The 20,414-nt window shown below is 36.5% G+C and overlaps 1 protein-coding gene across 3 annotated transcripts in view; it reads left to right on the plus strand.

Moving 5' to 3' along the window:
* Nucleotides 1-20,414, plus strand: part of LAMA3 (laminin subunit alpha 3) — a 139,536-nt gene that overhangs the window by 40,484 nt on the left and 78,638 nt on the right. For 2 of the 3 annotated variants that reach the window (XM_087961632.1, XM_087961634.1), the window contains exons 17-32: nt 434-539; nt 1,204-1,303; nt 2,590-2,746; nt 5,171-5,303; nt 7,299-7,441; nt 8,032-8,132; nt 8,230-8,383; nt 9,972-10,132; nt 10,913-11,021; nt 13,020-13,111; nt 13,653-13,824; nt 15,923-16,049; nt 16,141-16,280; nt 18,444-18,559; nt 18,708-18,919; nt 19,424-19,628. In XM_087961632.1, the coding sequence (XP_087817758.1) occupies nt 434-539; nt 1,204-1,303; nt 2,590-2,746; nt 5,171-5,303; nt 7,299-7,441; nt 8,032-8,132; nt 8,230-8,383; nt 9,972-10,132; nt 10,913-11,021; nt 13,020-13,111; nt 13,653-13,824; nt 15,923-16,049; nt 16,141-16,280; nt 18,444-18,559; nt 18,708-18,919; nt 19,424-19,628 (2,228 nt within the window). Of the gene's footprint in view, nt 1-433; nt 540-1,203; nt 1,304-2,589; nt 2,747-4,797; nt 4,937-5,170; nt 5,304-7,298; nt 7,442-8,031; nt 8,133-8,229; nt 8,384-9,971; nt 10,133-10,912; nt 11,022-13,019; nt 13,112-13,652; nt 13,825-15,922; nt 16,050-16,140; nt 16,281-18,443; nt 18,560-18,707; nt 18,920-19,423; nt 19,629-20,414 lie in introns of all 3 variants that reach the window. The other variant, XM_087961635.1, reaches the window with a different exon arrangement.

The following is a 20,414-nucleotide window of genomic DNA, read 5'->3' on the forward strand; positions in this document are numbered from 1 at the left end:
AGGACTCTCAGATTGTGACTCCTGGAATTTGTGAAGAAATGAAGTTAATAGAAATGTGAGCATATATTCTGATCTTCTCAGGACAATTTCCAATACATTTTACCTTATAAGTATGGCTGCAGTTGAAAGTTAATGGAAATTCACAAGAAATATACTTCGTTTTCAGTCTGTTCTACTATTCTACAGTCTGTTCTACTGATATTTTCATTCTGTTCTACTGCCTGGAACCTGTTTTCTGAATTGTAAGAGGATGTCAAACATGTGCATTTCTAAGGAAGCAATCCAATAAAATATTCTGTTTCTGTCTATATGCCTGTTTACCACATAATCTTTGGACACATAATGTCCAAAGCTTTCCACTGTGCTACTGTTGATATCAATGGAAAGATTGAATCTTCTCCTTGTTTTTTCCCTTCCAATTCTCCCATTATAGCTGGCTGGTGAATGTTACTGCAAACCTAATGTTTGTGGAGGTCCTTGTGATACTTGTGAAGCTGGTTATCATGGCCTGGAAACCAAAAATTATTTTGGATGTCAAGGTACAGTATGGCTTTTAAAAAGCAAAACTGTGATACAGAATAATATACAGTATTTCTGAAAAGATTGTTTATATATTATTGCTGTTTAACAGCTTTATTCACAAACATTTTGGAATGTATCTTGTAACTATACAATTTTGAACCATGAATAAGTAAAATCTAGGAGGTTAATCCACCTTAATCAACTTCAGTTAGGATAGTGAATAGGTATTTCAAGAGACGCAAGGGCAAGACAGAACAAGCATCAAACAGAGCTCCCATTCATAAATTGGCTATAGTGTAATACAATCAAACTCATTTATAATTGTAGCTTTTGATAAATATTATGCTTAAATAAGATATATTTTAAAATAGATGGCCAATATAATAAATATTCAATGTTTTGCAAAATATTTTAGACTTTAGTATGACAATCATTTAGAAGATAGAAGATAATGGTGTCTTCTTCAGTAGTGAACCTCACTAAATGATAGACAGACTAGTATTGGAAGTGCCATATGACCAGACTTCTTATAAATGAGATGGTCTTCAACGTTCCTTCTCATTCTGTGATTGAAAAACATATTGTTCATCTTTCTTTCTATAGAAACCTACAGTACTTCTAGTAGTGTGTTGTGTTTGTTATCTGACCAAAAGTTAATTTGATTCTATTTTTCATTGGCAGGATGCAAATGTGATGTGGGAGGGTCTGTAAGTCACGTCTGCAATGACCTGACAGGTGACTGCCAGTGCAGAAGTCATATAATTGGGAAAACTTGTACAGAGTAAGTAAAATGGGAAGATTTGTTTGTGGCATCCCTTTTTAGTTATGCAAAGCAGGAACACCACAAGCCATCTATGTTTTTCCTCATGCTGCAAAAAACACACAAGGTTTAAGGAAAGAAAAACAGAATAACTACAAAGTGTAATTTGTTAGGCATTATTAGGCATTTTCTATCTATCTTCATGATTGATAATTTAGTATGAAATAAGCTGTGGTTACATACAAAATTACAATTTAAGTAGCAATAGCAATAGTACTTAGAATTATATACCTCTTCAAAGTGCTTTATAGCCCTCTCTAAGCGGTTTAGAGAATCAGCATATTGCCCTCAACGATCTGGGTTCTCATTTTACTGACCTTGGAAGGATGAAAGGTTGAATCAACCTTGAGCCAGTGCAGACTGAACTGCTGAACTGTTGGCAGTCGACAGTCAGCAGAAATAGCTTGTAGTACTGCATTCTAACCACTGCACATGTACTATGTTCCTAGATGGATTTCATGGGGCTGCACCCCAGTTGTGAACATCACCCAACAAGCTGCCCATTTGCTCCTTTCTTTTTAGTTTTGCTTTTGGTGAAGGCAGTTTTGTTTAAGTCTGATAGTTTGCTTGTAAGGATTGTACTATTCCTCTTTTCTCTTTTTATATTAATCTACTATGTACTTAAGTATCCATGTGTTATAGCATGAATTTAATTTAGGATTATTTTGAAGTTGTTTTTTAAAGACAAAGCAGGAAATATGGTACTTGAATAAATGATAAAATATATTGTTGATGTTAAGTAAATCCATCTCATCCTGGGCACCCTTTTTTTGAACTATTACCATCTGGCAGATGGTACAGAATATTAAAAACACACCAATAGGCTGAAAAACAGCTTCTATCCCAGGGCAGTAGGTCTTTTGAATTCTACTGTATAGTGCAGTGTTGAGGGTCTTCGGTTCAATGTATGGAGTGTGAAGGATGTGTGTTTGTGTTTATTTTAATGGTCATGATGTGCACTGAAGATGGTGTTTGATTTCATTGTAAGAGGTGCAGTGACAATAAACTAAACTAAACTAAACTAAAAACTAAATTAAAGGTTCATGCATAGGCACAGTGTACTTCGTTAGGGATCCTATGAGCAGAAGGAAAATTATTGTCTTAAATGCAAATTTTCCAATGGCTTGTGAAAAACAGAATGCTAAACAAATATTTGACCCAGTAAACAAATAGAGTCTTATGTTAATATATAGCACATTGATGTTTAAAAAGAAAGCCAGACATTGTTATTATCTCATTTATGAAAGGCCTGAAAAGAATTATTACTTACCCGATTTACATCACATGAAGTTTGAAATTGAGGATGGTACATCTCCTAATGGAAGAGGAGTCCGGTTTGGTTATAATTCTCAAGAATTTCCTGGCTTCAGTTGGAGAGGTTATGTGCAGATGTCTTCAATACAGGCATGTACTTTACTTTGGTCCAGATATGTTGTGTGAATTAATCCTGGTCCGATTACACCATCTCTCTAATTCTGTTGGATTAGATTTAAATTTTAGATTTGCCTACTTCCTATCTAGATTTGTCACCTATCATCCTTAAGACAATAGTTGTAATCTAACACATTTGAAATGAACAAGGTTGGGAAAAACTGTTTTAGGTGATGAAAGAGGAGATGGCAAACACAGCATTCTTCAATAAAATTTGGTTTCTTCATTACACTGTTTGCAGAAAGACCCAAGTAGTGATTCCATCTAATTTTCTTAGCAGTAACTAAGACATCCTGGAACAGCAAATTGATATATACCTATAATTTTTTTTTTACAACAGTTAGCTCCTTAGGTTTTATATAAATCTTGGGATCCCATGGTTTTTCTACAGCCATATAGCAATAGCAATAGCACTTAGACTTATATACCTTGTTATAGTGCTTTACAGCCCTCTCTAAGCGGTTTACAGAATCAGCATATTGCCCCCACAATTTGGGTGTCATTTTACCCACCTCAGAAGGATGGAAGGCTGAGTCAACCTTGAGCCTAATGAGAGTCAATCTGCCAAATTACAGGCAGCTGGCTCTAAGCAGAAGTAGCCTGCAATTACTGCACTCTAACCTCTGTGCCCCCGAGACTCATTTGACATGCCTCTTTTTGAGCAGTGGTGTTGGGAATTAATAGAATTCAACCCACTAAGAGTGACTGTATGTTACAAAAATCAGAATTTTTATATGAAAAAAATATTGATAGTCTAATCACAAAAAAGGAGAAATATATTCAGAAATTAAATTACCTGTAAATTTTGATTCATTAATTGAATTTTAGTGACATATCTTTATTTAACATTAGGATTTAGCATTAGAAATCCATGTTTGCCCAAACACCAATTAAAATATAATTTATATGTCGGGTTAAATTGAAAGCAGCTTGTTGACAACACTGGGAATTATTCTCAGTTATTTTCTGTGCCATTGATTTATGAGACATGAGATTACAGCCCATCTGCTTTCACTGTATTGGTCAACATCATATTTGAAAATAAGAACAGTGAGAGTAGGACTAATTTATTTGTAAACTTCTGAGAAAAAAAATGCTCTGTTTCTACACAAATATACTTGAAATCAAATTGTTACATTTCTATGAACATCATAAAAAGAATGATTTTGAAGAAAATGATTGTCTTCAAACAATTATAAGAAGAGGCATAATACATGGAACTCTTTCCAACTGTATTTCTTGCACTGTTAATGATAGGGAGCATCCTGTCTCAGGAACATTTCTGGAGTTTTTTCCCCCTCCTTTGCTGGTACTTTGATTGTGTGGAGTGACCATCCAAAGTTACAATGGCACTGAAAAAAGTGACTTATCACCATTTTTCACAGTCATGAGAGGCCAGGCGAGGAGATGCGTGCCTTGATGTGAATGATATTGAGTTGGCCACGCCCAGCCATTAACATGAGCCATGTCCACCCAGTCACATGACCACCAAACAACGCCAACAGAATTGGTTGTTAAAATTTTTGAATCCCGCCCTGATAGTGAGTTATAATACAATATTAATATATTAAAGGGGGAGATACCCTATTTTTCAAATACTTAATATAAAATTGGCCAGAGAATGATCATAATACAAAGTATATAATATTTGATTATTGGAATGCAACATTTCACCAAATTAGTATCAAAGGTAGTTGGATACAATTGTCCCTCACTGATTCACTTGGCAATCATACCAGAAATGAAGACTCTGAACTCAATAGGTTTTACTCTCAGGAAGATGAATACAAGAAAGTAGCCTTGGAGATGAGCCTCAGACTATTTACAATAAGGCATTATATCTAAATATATCAGTTTATATACTTGACTGGGTTTCATTGGGAATTGCTTTATTCTTTATGGACCTAGAGTAAAGTCTACACATAGTGTTGCATTTTCTAATGTTACTAGATGTTTCCTGTCTTTCGGTGGTAGTATTAAGTAATTTGCTTTGCTGTCCTCTTCTTTGCTTCTTATTTTCCCAGCCAGAGGTGGTAGTTCCTGTCACTGTGGCTTCTCCTAAGCTCTTCCATCTAGTACTGCACTATGTCAGCTTGGTTTCAAAACACTCTAAAGGGAAGATCTCAATTGCTGAGGGAAAGCATTTTGACCCTAATAACACTTGTAAGTGAATTACATTTCTTGCTAGGTTTTCCTGTCTTCTCTCTTCCTTATTTCAGAAAAGGCTTCTTTCTCTATGTATTAAGGTGCATGTCTATATCTATTTATAGAGAGAGAGAGAAAGAGAGAGTTTTTATTCCCCCTGGTAGATATTGAATATTTTGCTTGCATGGCTTACCCTTTTGGCACTTTATGGCTGTCTATCTTTTTCTTGTTTTATTAACTTCCATTTTACAGAATGAAGTCAGGATAACTTTGAGTGTGAAGAAACCAAAACCCTATTTATTTCATGTTATCTTGAGGTATATAAATCCTGGAACTGCAATAATATCTGGCCACATAACAGCTTATCAATCTCGGACCTTAAAAGGTAGGTAAGCAGGACTAATGTAGAATTTGGTGAATAACGTGCAATGAAATTCAGTGCAATACAGAGTGTATTTAACAAGGCTTGTTTACATAATCCAGTGTATTTCATAGTCTCTTACACCATGTTTGATCTTGGCAGCTTTCATTTTGGTCAGGCCTCTGGTGTTGCATCAGCCATGCATTTTTTTTCCCTGCATGCACATTGTATTTCCTCCCCCCACAACACACATGTAGACTGTGCTTGTGCAACATCAATCAGTTTTCTTAAGGACCAGACATTGCTTGATTTTAACACCATATATTTCATTAGTGATATTTGTCCTTTTGTGAGTCTGTGTTCATTTGACTTAGTACACTATCCCAGCCTATTTATGTAGTTCAACATAGTATCTGGCTCTGAAAATAGGATAATTCTGTGATTAGTTAATTGTTTTGTGTGATCATAAATATGTGTGTTCTGAGTGATTTAAATTACAGTTTTCTTTGACTAAAGATATTTGAAAGCTCACACAACTAAATTCAAACAAAATTGTAGGCAATACATTGAATTGCCACCCTGACTCAGTTCAAGAGTCTGTGGGCATCTCCACTAGAATTTGGGTGATCTGTCTGTCCTTATTTATGGCTACAAAAGTGACATATAAATACTTAGTGGCAGAAATATCCTATTTGGTCATGAATCCAGAACAAATTGTTTTAATCACTCTTGATATAAGCAGGGTCAAACTAAAGAAAAATATAAAGCCCCCAGCTACTCAGGTGTTGTGCTCTTCCTTAAAAAAAACTTTATTTATCTTTGAACAAGTGATTATGAAAACAAGCCCTATAACCCAGCATATTAAACAATTTTCAGTTGCTGTACTTTTCTAATATCCTTTGTTGTCACAAAGGATGTCAGCATGTGTATGTCATACTCACGATCTTCATAATTAATCCATATTTCTCTCTGCTTGCCATTATTAGATCTTTAGTGCTGACAGATATATCTTAAGGTGCTTTTAGGAAAAGTGATTTTGGCAGACTTGCCCTTGGCTTTAATCATGTGCCTTTAAAAGCTACTAATTGCAGCCCCTATGTAGCAAGCTATGTTATTTGACAGGGATTAGAACTTGAAATATGGGTGCTTTGTCTGAAAGGTTAATACAATGTGAATAGTGCATACACTGAGCTTTGGTTAGATGAGTGTTTCTCAATTTGATAACTTTAAGATGTGTGGGTTTTGACTCCCATAATTCCCTACCCAGCTTGTTTGTGAAACATTAGACTAGGTGAATTATATATCTTTACAGCTGTAGATTGTGAGTGCTATTAGAAGACAATTACAATTGGTGGACATCTTATACGGCTGATAACTTTTTTGAGCATTAATTCACTTGAAAATTTAAGTTGGTTGCCACAAAGTAGATAAAGTTTGCTTTTGATGAGTTTCATGGTTAAATTTAGGATTCTTTTTATTTGAATGAAGGTATCATAAACAGCAAACATTTTTGAATTTATTTACCTGAGAATAAAGTAATTGTCTCCATGTTCTTGTCTAAATTGGTTCCTCAATTTACGTATCCAATTCTGGTACTTTTATCCCAATTGCCAACTTATTTCACACAATGTTCATATAGAAACTATATTTTAATCTTGCTTACAAACCAAGATCTCATCTGTAAGCAGAGGTTATCTAAAGATGCTCATTTCAGATGTCAGAGGAAATTCCAGCTTTAATAAAGCAAATTGTGAGCTCCAAAGTTGGGTGCAGGGTAAAATATGGACACGTGGCTGTTCTGTTTTTCTAAATTACACTTTATTTATTTAAGATCTTTGCATTAGAATCAGGCTGCAGATTCTCCAGGGAATGATGTCCATGCTGGCAGATCATGTATGGAAATGTATTTCAGTCCTTTCCTTAGCCCCTTCATTGGCTGACTATCTAATTTGAATTAAGTAATGTTATTGTTGGATAAATAATGTTCAGTAAATTATTAATTTGATTGTTTTCCATCAGGGACTGATCAGAGCAAAGACATCTTCTTCCCACTCAGTAGAGAGCCAGCTTTTGTAACTGTTCCAGGAAAAGGTTTTGCAGATTCATTTTTATTGGGACCTGGAACTTGGATGTTTAAAATCATGGCAGAGGGTGTACTTCTGGTAAGAAGATCTATCACAATAATATTTATATTTTCAGAAATTAATTCTCTGCTAAAGTACTCCCAAACAAATAAAAGGGAAATGTCTATTCAGAAAATTAAATCTCACACTGGTGTAAAGAATGAGTCAGGCACAAGCTTCAAGCCCTAGTACTAGAATATGACTTATACTTGAGATTCATCCCTGTAAAGGCAGTAGGAATCTGATGAATATGTTGAATACAGAATTGTGCTTTTGAACCACAATTGCACATAGGATTATTATTTGGGAATTTGTTTCAATATGGGTAGACTACATATAGATTGATAACTGTTATGTGATATGTGAGTTGTATTATTAATCCTGAATGGACTTTAGCCTGAACCTTGCTTGCAAATGTATAGTATAACCTTCTCTAAATTGAGTATTCTCAGAGGTGGGGACTTTTACTTCCAGTTTCCCAGCCAACATCTCTATTATTGAGAATTCTAGAAATCTCTGCAGAATGCAAGGCTGTAGAAAGTGGTTTATTAGATAATTTTGTTGAAACTTTAGTATAATACATTAATGGCTATTAATATGCTTATGCTAGTATTGTTCTATCACTTTAGGATTACCTAGTGCTCTTACCGAGTGACTACTATGAAGCATCCATCTTGCAATTTCCAGTTGTACATCCTTGCACATATTCAGGATATATCAAAACAGATAAGTTAGTATCTCAGGGACATAAATGAATCTTTTATTATGAATCTCTAAAATTTATATTGATTATCCAGTTAAACACTTTCTTTTTTTTTATTTTCAAGCTGTTTGCAGTATGAATACTTGTCAGTGGACAAATATCGCTGTGTTTTTGGTACAGAGATAACATTTTTCTTGCATAGGGGAGAATACAGGAAAACAACTTTCCAACAGCCAACAGTCAAACATCCAGTGATGTCTCATATTAGTGGTCAGGAGGTAAGATATTCTTATAGGATGAAATTGGTTACATAGTGCCTGCAACAGAGGTGGTATTCAGCAGGTTCTGACCAGTTCTGGAGATCCGATAGCGGAAATTTTGAATAGTTCAGAGAACGGGCAAATGCCACCTCACTGGAGATTTTACAGTATCCTTCCCCTGCCATGCCCACCAAGCCATGCCCATAGAATCGGTAGTAAAAAAAATTGAATTCCACCACTGGCCTACAGTATCTCCTGACAGTCTGTGTAACTGAAAACACCAGAGAGGATATATATTGTGTAAAAATACTGTAGAGACAGTTCTTGCTTCCTCCATGTGGTATATGTGGTATATGTGGTTAGAATGGCGTATTGCAGGCTAACTCTGCCCACTGTCAAGAGTTTGATCCAGACCAGCTCAAGGTTGATTCATCCTTCTGAGGTCAGTAAAATGAGGACTGAGATTGTTGTGAGCAATATGCTGACTCTGTAACCCACTTAGAGAGGTCTGTAAAGCACTGTGAAACAGTATATAGGTCTGAGTGCTATTGCTATTGCTATTGCTCTATAATCATCCCTCTCAAAACAGGGCATGATAAAATGTAGCATCTGTATCTCTCTCTGAATGCTTAAGGGAAGGTGAACTGTTGTTACCCCTCTGAGGTAAATCAGACAGGAAACACAATGAGATGAACTAATTCTACTTTATTGTAAGGCTACATCAACAAAATCTTGCAAGTCTAAAAGTACAAAATTCTTATAACTGCTTATAACCTTCTTATAACCACTACTTATAACTGCTTGATCAATAAGGGCGGGTCCTTCCTATGTTTCTTTTCCTGACTGTTAAGCCACTGGGGCTCCTGCATCTCTTGTCTGGTTGTTTCCTAGGCAACACCTCTTCCCCTCATTTCCCAAGATCATCCACACATTCTATTACAATTGTATATACCATTTTGATAGCTTCCTTATTTGCCTATATATTTGATACACCATGTGTCAGATTGATACGTTTTTGTTTTGTACATCTCCTTTCTGGATCCATGTGCACATTGATAATTTTGAGGGTATATTGTGGGTGCTCCCCCAAAGCTATGGCCAACAAGGTGCTTATTTTAGGACTGCCATTGTAGATATGAATAATTATGAAATACTTTTTTTTTACTAGAAATCAGACTGATGTGGTTGCCCTACCTCTATCTGTTTATACTTCAGGATATCCCAACTACTTTGCTTCTCTTTTTCTGGGCAAACCCTAGAAGTCTTCAGAAATACTGTATAAAGATGACTCTGGGTGCTAGAATTTTGTTTTACAGCACTGTACTAAAAATCTAATTAAAACAAAACGGTAGAAAGACTGCTAATGCCAAAGAGATATCTGCAAAGATATAGACACCATGCTGGAAGTTAAATGTATAGGGAAATTATTAACCCTGGAGAATTCAGGAAAAAATAGGTATTATTTTCCTAGTAAAAAAGCATCGACAGGTTTACTTCCCTATAATGTTAATCTCCTTTGCTTTAAAAACTTAGGTGTTTATTTAGTGCATGAAGTAGCCACCCCTCCGTTACTCTGATAACATCCAATTATTTCAATCTTCTTTAGGTGAATCTTCAGATCAAACTGAAAGTTCCACAAGTTGGCCGTTATGTAATCCTCTTTGAGTATGTCACAGTTTATGACCTAATGTATGTCAGTAATGTAAAGACTGAGAGTCTTGGACAAGTGATGGAGGCTAAAATTAATATATACAGCTGCAAATATAGGTGAGAAAAATGTAATAAGTTTATGTTTTGGGCTTTCATCATCTAAATATACTTGTCTTTTCTTCCTTTTTTTGACTTAGACTTAGAACTTAGACTTACAATAACTTTATTGTCACTTTGAACGTACACTAATGTACACTTTCCTGGGGTTCTTAGTTTCCAATGTATTCCTTTTCTTTATCTCCTCTATTTTACCTGATAAAAATAGCACTCTTAATAACATGTTTGTTTTTCAGGCTCAAATTTTTGCCTCTGCTTTCAAGAAAACAGTTGTACTTTCTTTCTCATGCAATTAGACACTTACCATTAATTAAAAGGTTTTTTTCTTGTATAATTGGAGTGTGGGGTGATATGTAAAGACTGAAATGAATATAGAAATATTTTTAAAATATTAAATATCCTCAGCAAACTTAAGCTAAGAAAGGGCAGAATATGTTTCAGATTCTACTTCTTGATAGTAATATTATTATATTTGCATCCTGCATTAAGGGGATGATTTCCAGAGGAATGAAAGGCATTTTGATTGCTATTTCTATTGTTGAACTATAGCAATAATTTAAACATTTCTTTGTATCGTCAATCCCGAAGACTGAGAAATGAAACCAGGAGTGGAATTATGGGCAGTTGTATAAAAGCATAATTTTGGTTTTTTTATCCACTATTCCTGGATTAAATGCGTATTTCAATGTATCTTTTTTATTAGGCAGAAAAAAAGGCAAAAAACTTATTCGGAATTGGAAAGTATTATGACTTACTAACTAATTTTAAAACCTATTCCAGCTTCCTGTGTCGCAGTGTTGTGATTGATGAGATGGCTCGTATTGCAGTTTTTGACCTTTTGGCTGATACAACATTACATCTCAGATCATCAGCTTTAGATTTTCTATTGGTGAGTTTCTTACATTTTCCTGAACAGGATATCAAGACAATATGCAACTATTTTATACAGGAAATATAGGATGCTATTTTATTCCAGCTCAATCAATCATCTTTCTGTTCTATATATCGGCTTTGATTTCTCTCTTATAGCTTTATCCACTTGTCATGATTCTATCCAACTTTTCTCCTTTGCTGCTTGCCCACCTCCTTTTATATCCTTCTGTCCATCAATGATCTTGCTCCAGTGGTGGGATACAATTTTTTTTTACTATTGGTTCTGTGGGTGTGGCTTGGTGGGCATGGCTTGGTGGGAGTGACAGGGGAAGGATATTGTAAAAACTCCAGTCAGAGGTGGTATTTGCTGGTTCTCCAAACTGTTCAAAATTTCCGCTACTGGTTCTTCAGAACTGGTCAGAACCTGCTGAATACCACCTCTGTCTTGCTCCCAACCCCACATCCAGCTTTTCTACAGTTCCAGCCCAAGACCCTTCCCTTTTCCTTCCATTTTTACTTCTTGTTAGCATCACTACAGGGAACTGAATTCAGAAGAAGTGTAATGAGAAATATACATGTATGTGTGAATATTGTATTTTGTCTGCACAGGAGAAAATATAGGTAGTCTTTGTTCAGCAACTAATTGCTTGGTGACTGAAGTTACACCAATATTGAATAAGGACTTACACCTAATCCTTGTCGTTGCAACTATTGTATTGTCTCATGATTGTAATTCAGATGCTTGGCAATCAGCTTGCAATTATCCCATGGCAATGTCTTACAGTCATGTGATCACCATTTGCAACCTCCACTGCCAATTTCCAACAAGTGAGTGGGGAAGCTGGCAGGAGTCATAAATGGTGATCACATGATGTCACATCTAACAATCATGTGGGATTCACCTAACAATGGCAAATGGAACTGCTGGAACTGCCTTTGTAAGCCAATGCAGCCACATAAAATAACAAAGCTGAAAGGGACCGTGGAAGTGTTCTATCCAACCTTCTGCTTGAACTGGAGACAAAATGTCATACTTTACAGCTGCATTGCTTAGCAATGGGGTTACTGGTCCTAGTTACTATCATTAACTGAGCACTTTTGGTATATAGGTATATGATTGTGTTTATGTGTTTTTATGAGTGTAGAAGACAATTCAAGAGGAATTAGTTAGTTTGCAATAGTGGTGAATATCTGTAGTTCGAGAGTAGGATGCGGGTGAAAGTTCATCCTCCAAGGTTGTGGGTTGGTTTCCGAACATTTCATTACCAGGCTAGGTAACATCTTCTGTTTCATTGTTCTTCTATTTCGAAGGGCTTCAGGGATGGGTGTGTCAAGTGAGATTCTTATGATGGGTCTTGAGATGGGTCAGGTGTGAGTCATCAGTGAGTCTTGTGATGGGTTACCTTCAGATCTTCACTTGACTGTGAAATTTACTGGGTAGCTTTGGGCCAGTTCTCTCTCTCAGCTTACCTAAAGGAAATCTCCACATGAGCCACCTTTCTCAGAAGACAGTCAAGCTGTAAATGTATGGTTTTTCTGGAACCACACAGTACACTAGATAAAACAATCACTTCTCTAGAGAGTCCTCTGTTTGAAAGGTTCGAATATGGTAGTTTTTATTCTAAGTCCTTTGCCGCCACCTTTTGGTATAAGAAGATTTAATCTTTCTATGTCTTCCTTCTCTCCTTAATAAAAGCAAATTTAAGACAATACAGTGAGTAAATATTGGCCAAGTTAATTGTGTGTAATGAGCTCTTCTCAATGCACCATGCTGCACTTATAGTACACTTACACATCCTTCTAAATATAAAAATACTGTAGGGCAAAGCTTTACAGCCAACAAGTCCTGTGCTCACAAGTCTCAACAAATTGTGTTAGTTTTTAGCTAGAAAGCTTTCTTATCTTTATTTTTTCTCGAAGCATAAATAGAAGTTTAAATAATATGCAGCCCCCGTTTTCACATCTTCCTGTTAATGGGGGAAAAGTTAACAGGCACATTGTCTTTCTTTCCTAGCATAAAATTTGCATTATTCCAATTGAGGATTTTTCTCTGGACTATGCGGAACCTCAAGTTTATTGCATTGCAACATACATCCATGGTTCAAGGTAAAATACTTCCTTCCTTTTTGCTTCCCACAGAAGTGACCTTTAAGACTTAGCAATGTTAATATTCTCAGTTTGCTCAGCATTTTGGGACTATTTACAATGCCCATTGCGTAACATAGCTGTCATTCCATTACTTTAACATAAGAAACATTGATTGAAGTAGTCAGACATATTTAATCTTAAGACTTTCCTCTAGATAAATTATGGCATTTTGTCTATCAAAGGATTTATGTTCAAAGAATAATTTTGCTGTTTCAGTCATCATTTGGTAAATCCTTTGGTTGTGTCCTAAATGTTGACTATACAGTTGAACTTAAATTAATCCAATTTTCCTGATTCATACAACACACTGAACTGGCAACTAACTATGTTGCAAGGATTAGCACAACATGCTAGGGTAAATGTTTTGCAGTTTGATTGTTGTGGGAATGGAGTTATTGACTTCACAGTCTATATTTTGAGGCATATTTTATTCTGTTCAATGAGCATTTTTGAAACATGCCATATTTGACATTTATTTGGCATTCTTCTGTCTTTAAAGTGCCTCCTGCATACCATTGCAATATGAAAAGCCCCTTGAAGCTGTAGTTTTGGATGCTCGCAGGGACAGCAAAGTTGTAGAAGGGTCAAGATATGTGGTCTCCCCGGATTCTTTGAGTTCTCCTTTATCATCTCTTCACTCAGCTAATGGTGTGATTCTGTCTTCCTCACGGGTAATTTACCTCTTGCATTAAAGTCCAGTAGGAAATTTAAGCCCATTGGTTTGTAAATATTAATCTTACTTTTATGGAGTTGAAGGACTGAAATTCTTTGAGTACTTCCCTTAATGATTTGCAAGATGCTTACAACTAGTAAAGAGATGTAGTAACTCAGATGACTCTTGAAGCTCATATTCCATATGGATATTCATTTTGTCAGTCCACTTGGTGGAGTTGAATACTTTATAATTTTCTATATCTATGTTCTGTGGTGAGTTTCTGTTTATATCATTAGAAAGTCAGTGTATATTCATTCATTCATTCATTCATTTAATTTATTTGCTGCCCATCTGGTTTTGAAATGAGTCTGGGCAGCTTACAGCATTAAAAGCCTTAAAATCATAAGATAAAAATTTCAAAATTGATAAAAATGGAGTTACAATCAAAGATAAAAATTAGAGTTACAAGATGTGTGAGATCTGGGATTTCCTCTTAAATTATCAACACCTCCAATGTGATGCTCTCCTGTTGGAGCTCCAAGCCATCTAGCCTTCTAGCAGAGCCAAATCTCAGGGCCTTATGGAAGGTTGGAAGGGTGAGTGCTGATCTCACCTCAGAGGGTAAGATGTTCCAAAGGGCAGAAGCCACAGCAGAGAAGGTCTTCTCTTGGATCCCGCCAGTTGAAAATCCGTGACTGATGGGGCCTGCAGATGCCTTTTCTGCTGGTGTGGTTGGGGCAGGCCAGTCCCATTGGGATAAGATGGTTCCTCAAGGATCCTGAACCCATGCCATGCAGGGCTTTAAAGGTAATAACTAACATTTAATTACACCTGGAAGCAAACCAGCAATCTTTGCAACTCATGGAGCAGTGAGGTAACATGGGCCACCTTAGGAGACCCAAGAACTGCCCAGGCAACCCTCTATGCTAATTGAAGCTTCTGCATGCCCTTCAAAGGTAGCCCCATGTAAAGTGCATTGCAGTAATCCAAATGTTAGATGGCCAGGATTTGAATGACTGAGTGTAGGGACTCCCAATCCAGGAAAGGCCACAACTAGTTCACAACACAAAGTTGTTCGAAGTCTTTCCTAGCCATGACTGCCACAAACTCTTTGAACAGAAATCACATCTCCAGAACACCCCTAAGTTGCAGACTGGGTCCATTTGGAGTAGTGCAACCCCATCCAGAATTAAGGTAATTAAAGTCCTGGATTTTGAAGCTCCATGTACCCAAATCCATTCAGTCTTGCCAGGGTTCAGCCAAAGTCTGTTCCCTCTCCAGGCTCCCCACAGCTTCCAGTCATCAAGACAGGGCAGCAACAGCATTACTTGGATCACTGTGGTGGAGATGACACCTCAGCCTCTGATAGTGAATGATCTCAGCCATCAGCTTCATGCAGATACTAAACAGGAGTGGAGAGAATACTGAGCCATGCGGCATGTCACAAGAAGTCAGCCATAGGCTGAACTCTCACTCTTTATCAATGCTGATTGAGCTAAAAAGGGGGAAAAAAGGCACCAAGTTGAAATTTCAGAAAGTGGAAAAAAGGACTATAATCTTCTACCAGTAATATTGCTTAGTTTATAATAAAATTTTACTATGAACCACACTATATCAAATTTCTGGGAAATATCAACCATGTTTAGAGTAGCTAAAGGAAGAAGTTTAACAGAGGACAAAGAATGGAGCTTTACCAGCAAACTGAGAATGCTCTATATTGGTGTTTGATAGATTACTTTTATTTACAATATGAGCTTCTATAGTCTTGTAGAGGATTGTAAAAAGAGTAGTGAATTGTTATGTTTTTTTCTTCACAAGCTGCAACTACTTGAAGTCATTTACAGTTTCTAAAAATAGCTGAAGAACCATATAGTTGAAATATCACACTTGATGAGCAGGTTGTTTTATTTCTGTTCTATTTTAGTTTTAAGTAATTTCCTGGGAAAGAGAGGGTTCAGACATAAGTAGGTCAAAAAGTTTTTTTCATTAAAGTCATCAAATGTCTTTCACATCATTTTCGTATTAAATCAAGGAAAAATTAGTGTACAAATATAATGCTCAGTGTTCACTTTGCGATGACCAATATATTAATTTCCACATATTTATATTAACAGAACCAAATTATCCTGAATGGGAGAGTCCCACATATAGGCCGATATGTGTTTATCATACATTTTTACCAGCCAGAAAATCCAACATTTTCAGTGCAAATATTAGTGGATGGAGGACAACTTTGGTCAGGTAACCTGGACTTAATGTTTTAGTTTTTTTCAGACATTTGAGTTTTCATAGATTAGATGTGTCCTCATCCCACTTTTTCTACCTGTTCTAGGTTCTTACAATGCTTCATTTTGTCCACATATTTCCGGATGTCGAAGTCTGCTAATGTCTGAAAATCATATTGAATTTGATATCCTTAAACATGACATCTCAATCACTATGAAAATTCCCAATGAAAGAACAATGGTATTGGTAAGTTTAAAAACTGCTTAATTTTTAATTGAGATAGAGACTATCCAATTACATTTACTTATGCTCTGGTAAGCTAAAGCTTCAACTGGCCTTCCATATCCTGCCAAATGTGTAAAACTGCAATTAAGAGTTCCTAGCCATGATGATCAGTAGCTGTGATAGCTGCAAATCTAGGGACTTGTAACTCCACATATCTTGGAGGGTCCTGAGTTAGAGAAAATTGATTTGGGCTATTGCACTATGTTGCACAAAATATGGCCTCAAAAATTGCTCAACACTATGTTTTGTTCAATACTGTATATACTACTGGTAAAACTTGCCTGTGGGATTGTTTGTAACCTTTAATTAGATGATTTTGGAAAGCAAAGGGCAAGAATTATTAATGGGCTAACTTACAGAATACTGTGACCCATGAATCTTGTGGGAATGAAATTTGGAGAAGTTGTTGCCACTTCAACATCATAGTATGCCTGGTGTGGTCACCCTGGCCATGTGATCCTCATTACTTGAGAGCTTCCCATAAGTCAGTGGGGAAGCCAGAAGGAATTAATGTGATTGCTCACACTCCTTGCCACCTTCCCAATAACATAGTTTTTGTTCGTGGAAAGCTTGCAGAGAAAAAGTAAAGGGAGAACATGGCAGAGAAGGTTGCACGTTGTCTCCAGTACCGTGCATTCTTTGCCAGCCCGTCAATACTTGCATCATACTGGACACTAGCTCACTCTCTTGCTTCCTCCCTCATCTGGCAGCAATTATTTACCTGCCTGCTGGGGAAAGGAGGGAGGGAGGGAGGGAGGAAGGAAGGAAGGAAGGAAGGAAGGAAGGAAGGAAGGAAGGAAGGAAGGAAGGAAGGAAGGAAGGAAGGAAGGAAGGAAGATACTACCTACCAACTTCCCACAAGGAAAGTCAGTGGAGAAGGCCACAGGGAATTGGAATTTGCTTTTCTTCCCAATACTTTTTTGTCCAACAGTGGCCATTCTTTTTCTCTATTTAACTAAGGAAATATTTCTAAAACAATGTCCATACATGTCATAGGTGTCTAGTTATTATTAAGCTACTAATTGGGATTAGATTGCCAGTAACACATTTTGCTAGTTTCCAACTGCATTACAAGTTTTCAAAAACAATTCAAAATATTATTATGTATTTGAGCTTGGGTATATATTAGAGGGAACCATGGTGGCTCAGCAGTTAAAGGCACTGAGCTTGTCAGCTGACAGCCTGGGTTTGAGACCCGAATCCTGCACAACGAGGAAAGCTCCTGTTGCTTGCCCCAGTTCCTGCTCACCTAGCAGTTTGAAAGCATACAAATGCAAGCAGATAATTAGGTACCACTTTAGTGGGATGGTAACAACATTCTGTGCACCTTTGGCATATAGCCATGCTAGCCATATGACAAGGGAAATGTCTTTGGACAATGCTGACTCCCTTGCTAAGAAATGGAGATGAACACAACTGGACAGGGGAAACCTTTACATTTACCTTTATACATTGGAAAGGTCTTCTTTTCATAACCTGTTGAAATTCTACATACTCTTTCAGAGACCTTGTTCAAAATCACTCTACTTCTGGGCAGACGTTTCTCGTTTGTGTTGTTCTTCATCTTCTCTCTGACATTTATTTTTTCATTACTTTCACAAAAATCTTGAAATCATTTATTGTCTTTGTACCACCCCAAAATACTACCCAGGTAAAATATACTCACTACTCTTGGTTTCTAAAGTGACCATCTGAAAAGTGTGCTTTATTGGTTGGAACACAATTTTATGTGAGCAGAAATTATTACTATTCACAGAAGAGAGGGAAGTAATTTCATTCCCCTTTCAAGATTTGCTCTGGGGCAGACGCTTCCTAATAATGGGGGGAAGAGAAGGGACCCAGGGAGCTGTAAGAATAAGAGAGACAAAGGCAAGCCCCATTTAGAAATGGACATTCCCTCCTTCATAATTATATGACTATTTAATATAATTATGTAAAGATTTAGAATCGTTTTAAATAAATAAATATTAAATAAGCATTTTAAGTTTTTTACCTTTTTAGGACTTAAGTGCAATGCAAGTGTTTTTCATACATGTGTGCACAACCTTAAAATGCATGGAAACTGTCTGGAAACTGCATCAATATTTAACTTTCTAAAATATGCAATTTTATTTTATTTTAAAGGAGTATATCCTGGTTGTTCCAGCACATAGCTACAACTACACACTTCTTCATAAAGACAGTGTGATTCGTTCAACAGATTTCATCAGTCAGTGTGGTGGAAACAGTTTTCACATTGTGTAAGTCACCGAATATACATAAAAAGAAAGGTGGATTATGCTAAAAGCATACTAAATAAACATGTTATATAAATGTAAATTAAAATGGGCATAGCCTTTTTAATAGTGGAACTCAGATGTGCTATCCTTCTATCCTTCTGTTTTACAGTCCTGGCAATTCCTCAGAATTTTGTCGAAATTCAGCTCGATCACTGGTGGCTGCTTTTAATGACGGGGCACTGCCATGCAATTGTCACAGAAAGGGTGCCACCAGCGCTGCTTGCAACCCTGATGGGGGACAGTGTAACTGCAGAGCACACATCATCGGTCGCCAGTGCACCAGGTGTCAGACAGGTTACTATGGATTTCCATTCTGCAAACGTAAGTAGCCATTCCACATGGGAGAGATTACCCACTTTTTATAATGCTGCCCAAAAACCAAATATTTTATTTTGTTGTTGATTTCCTTTTCAATTTAAGGATTTTGCTCAGAGTTATTCATTGAAAACTTCCTGCTTTGTTTGGATGTAAAGAAGAGCCAAGAAGAATGCCTGGATGTAGAAAACATGCATTCATATCTCAGCTTCTTAAACTGAGATGTGATCATTCAGATATTATTAAGTATTTGAGATTCATCTCTAATGTATTATTTCTTGTTCAATTATGTTAAGCAGCTTTTGCAGTTATTTACATAACATTGTAGAGGGAGCCATGTATTTGATAAAAATGACTACTATTGGTTGAGCATACGTATGTTCGATCAAATTTTTCAAAGAATTTTGTAACGAGGCAAAATAAGTTCCAATGGATTATTTTTCCAACAAGAGCAATGTATGTAATTCAAATATTCTTTGAATATGAAATAATTTATGTTCTTATTCCCAGCTTGCAGCTGTGGAAGGAGTCTTTGTGATGATATCACTGGGAAATGTATTTGTCCCCCACAAACTGTTAAGCCTAGATGTGAAGCGTGTGTGAGGTTGCACTTTGGATATCATCCACTTACTGGCTGTGAAAAGTGCAATTGTTCAAGCAAAGGAGTTACCAGTGCTATGAATCCTGAATGTAATAAAATTGATGGACAGTGCAGGTATGTAAGTATTTCTACGATGGAATGGTTTTTATCCCCTTTGTTGCACAGTAGGATGCTAATTTTAGACTGCAGAATTCACTAATTACTCTAGGTCAATCGGTTATTATTAGTCATACATCCTTCAGCTGATTTTTGAGAGTGGTTTACCAGGGATTTTATTCCAGAAAGTTAATTCTTGAGATGTTCTGCATGAAACATGGGCATTGCTGCTTTTAAGGACTGTGGCTACTGACTCCATTCCATTGTTCAGCACTGATGTATTTTACTTCCCAGAGATAGTATCATTTTAGTTGTTGTTCTCCCATACAATGAAAGGGGTAACATTGGAACAGGAAGCAATGTTTACAGGGTGTTTTGTTAGGGACAAGATTAAGAGCCGATTCTATCTTTCATCTATGTAGCTAGCTATGTATCTTGTCTATACATACATTCACTCTAGCTCAATGTTTCTCAATCTTGCCAATTTTAACATGTTTGGACTTTAATGCCTCAAATCCCACACCATGGTCACTAGAGAATTCTGGGAGTTGATGTCCAGATTTCTTAAACTAGCCAAGACTGAGAAACACTGCATTACCTATACTCTTTTACTGACAAAATATCTGTGTTTTAGCATTTTGCTATAATTCTGTATAAAAAGAATTGGATGGCTCTTATCCTAAAGCTGAGAGTGTTTCATATGTAGTGATCTTTTTATAGTAGGATGCTCTATGATGATCCAATTACTTCAGAGAGCTGAAAAATAATAGTTTATTCTATTCTATGAGCCACGGTGGTGCAGTT

This window comes from Notechis scutatus, chromosome 3, assembly GCF_049901735.1.
Source record: "Notechis scutatus isolate UNSWTSFEM ecotype Mainland chromosome 3, rNotScu1.2, whole genome shotgun sequence".
In the NCBI taxonomy this organism is placed as follows: domain Eukaryota; kingdom Metazoa; phylum Chordata; class Lepidosauria; order Squamata; family Elapidae; genus Notechis; species Notechis scutatus.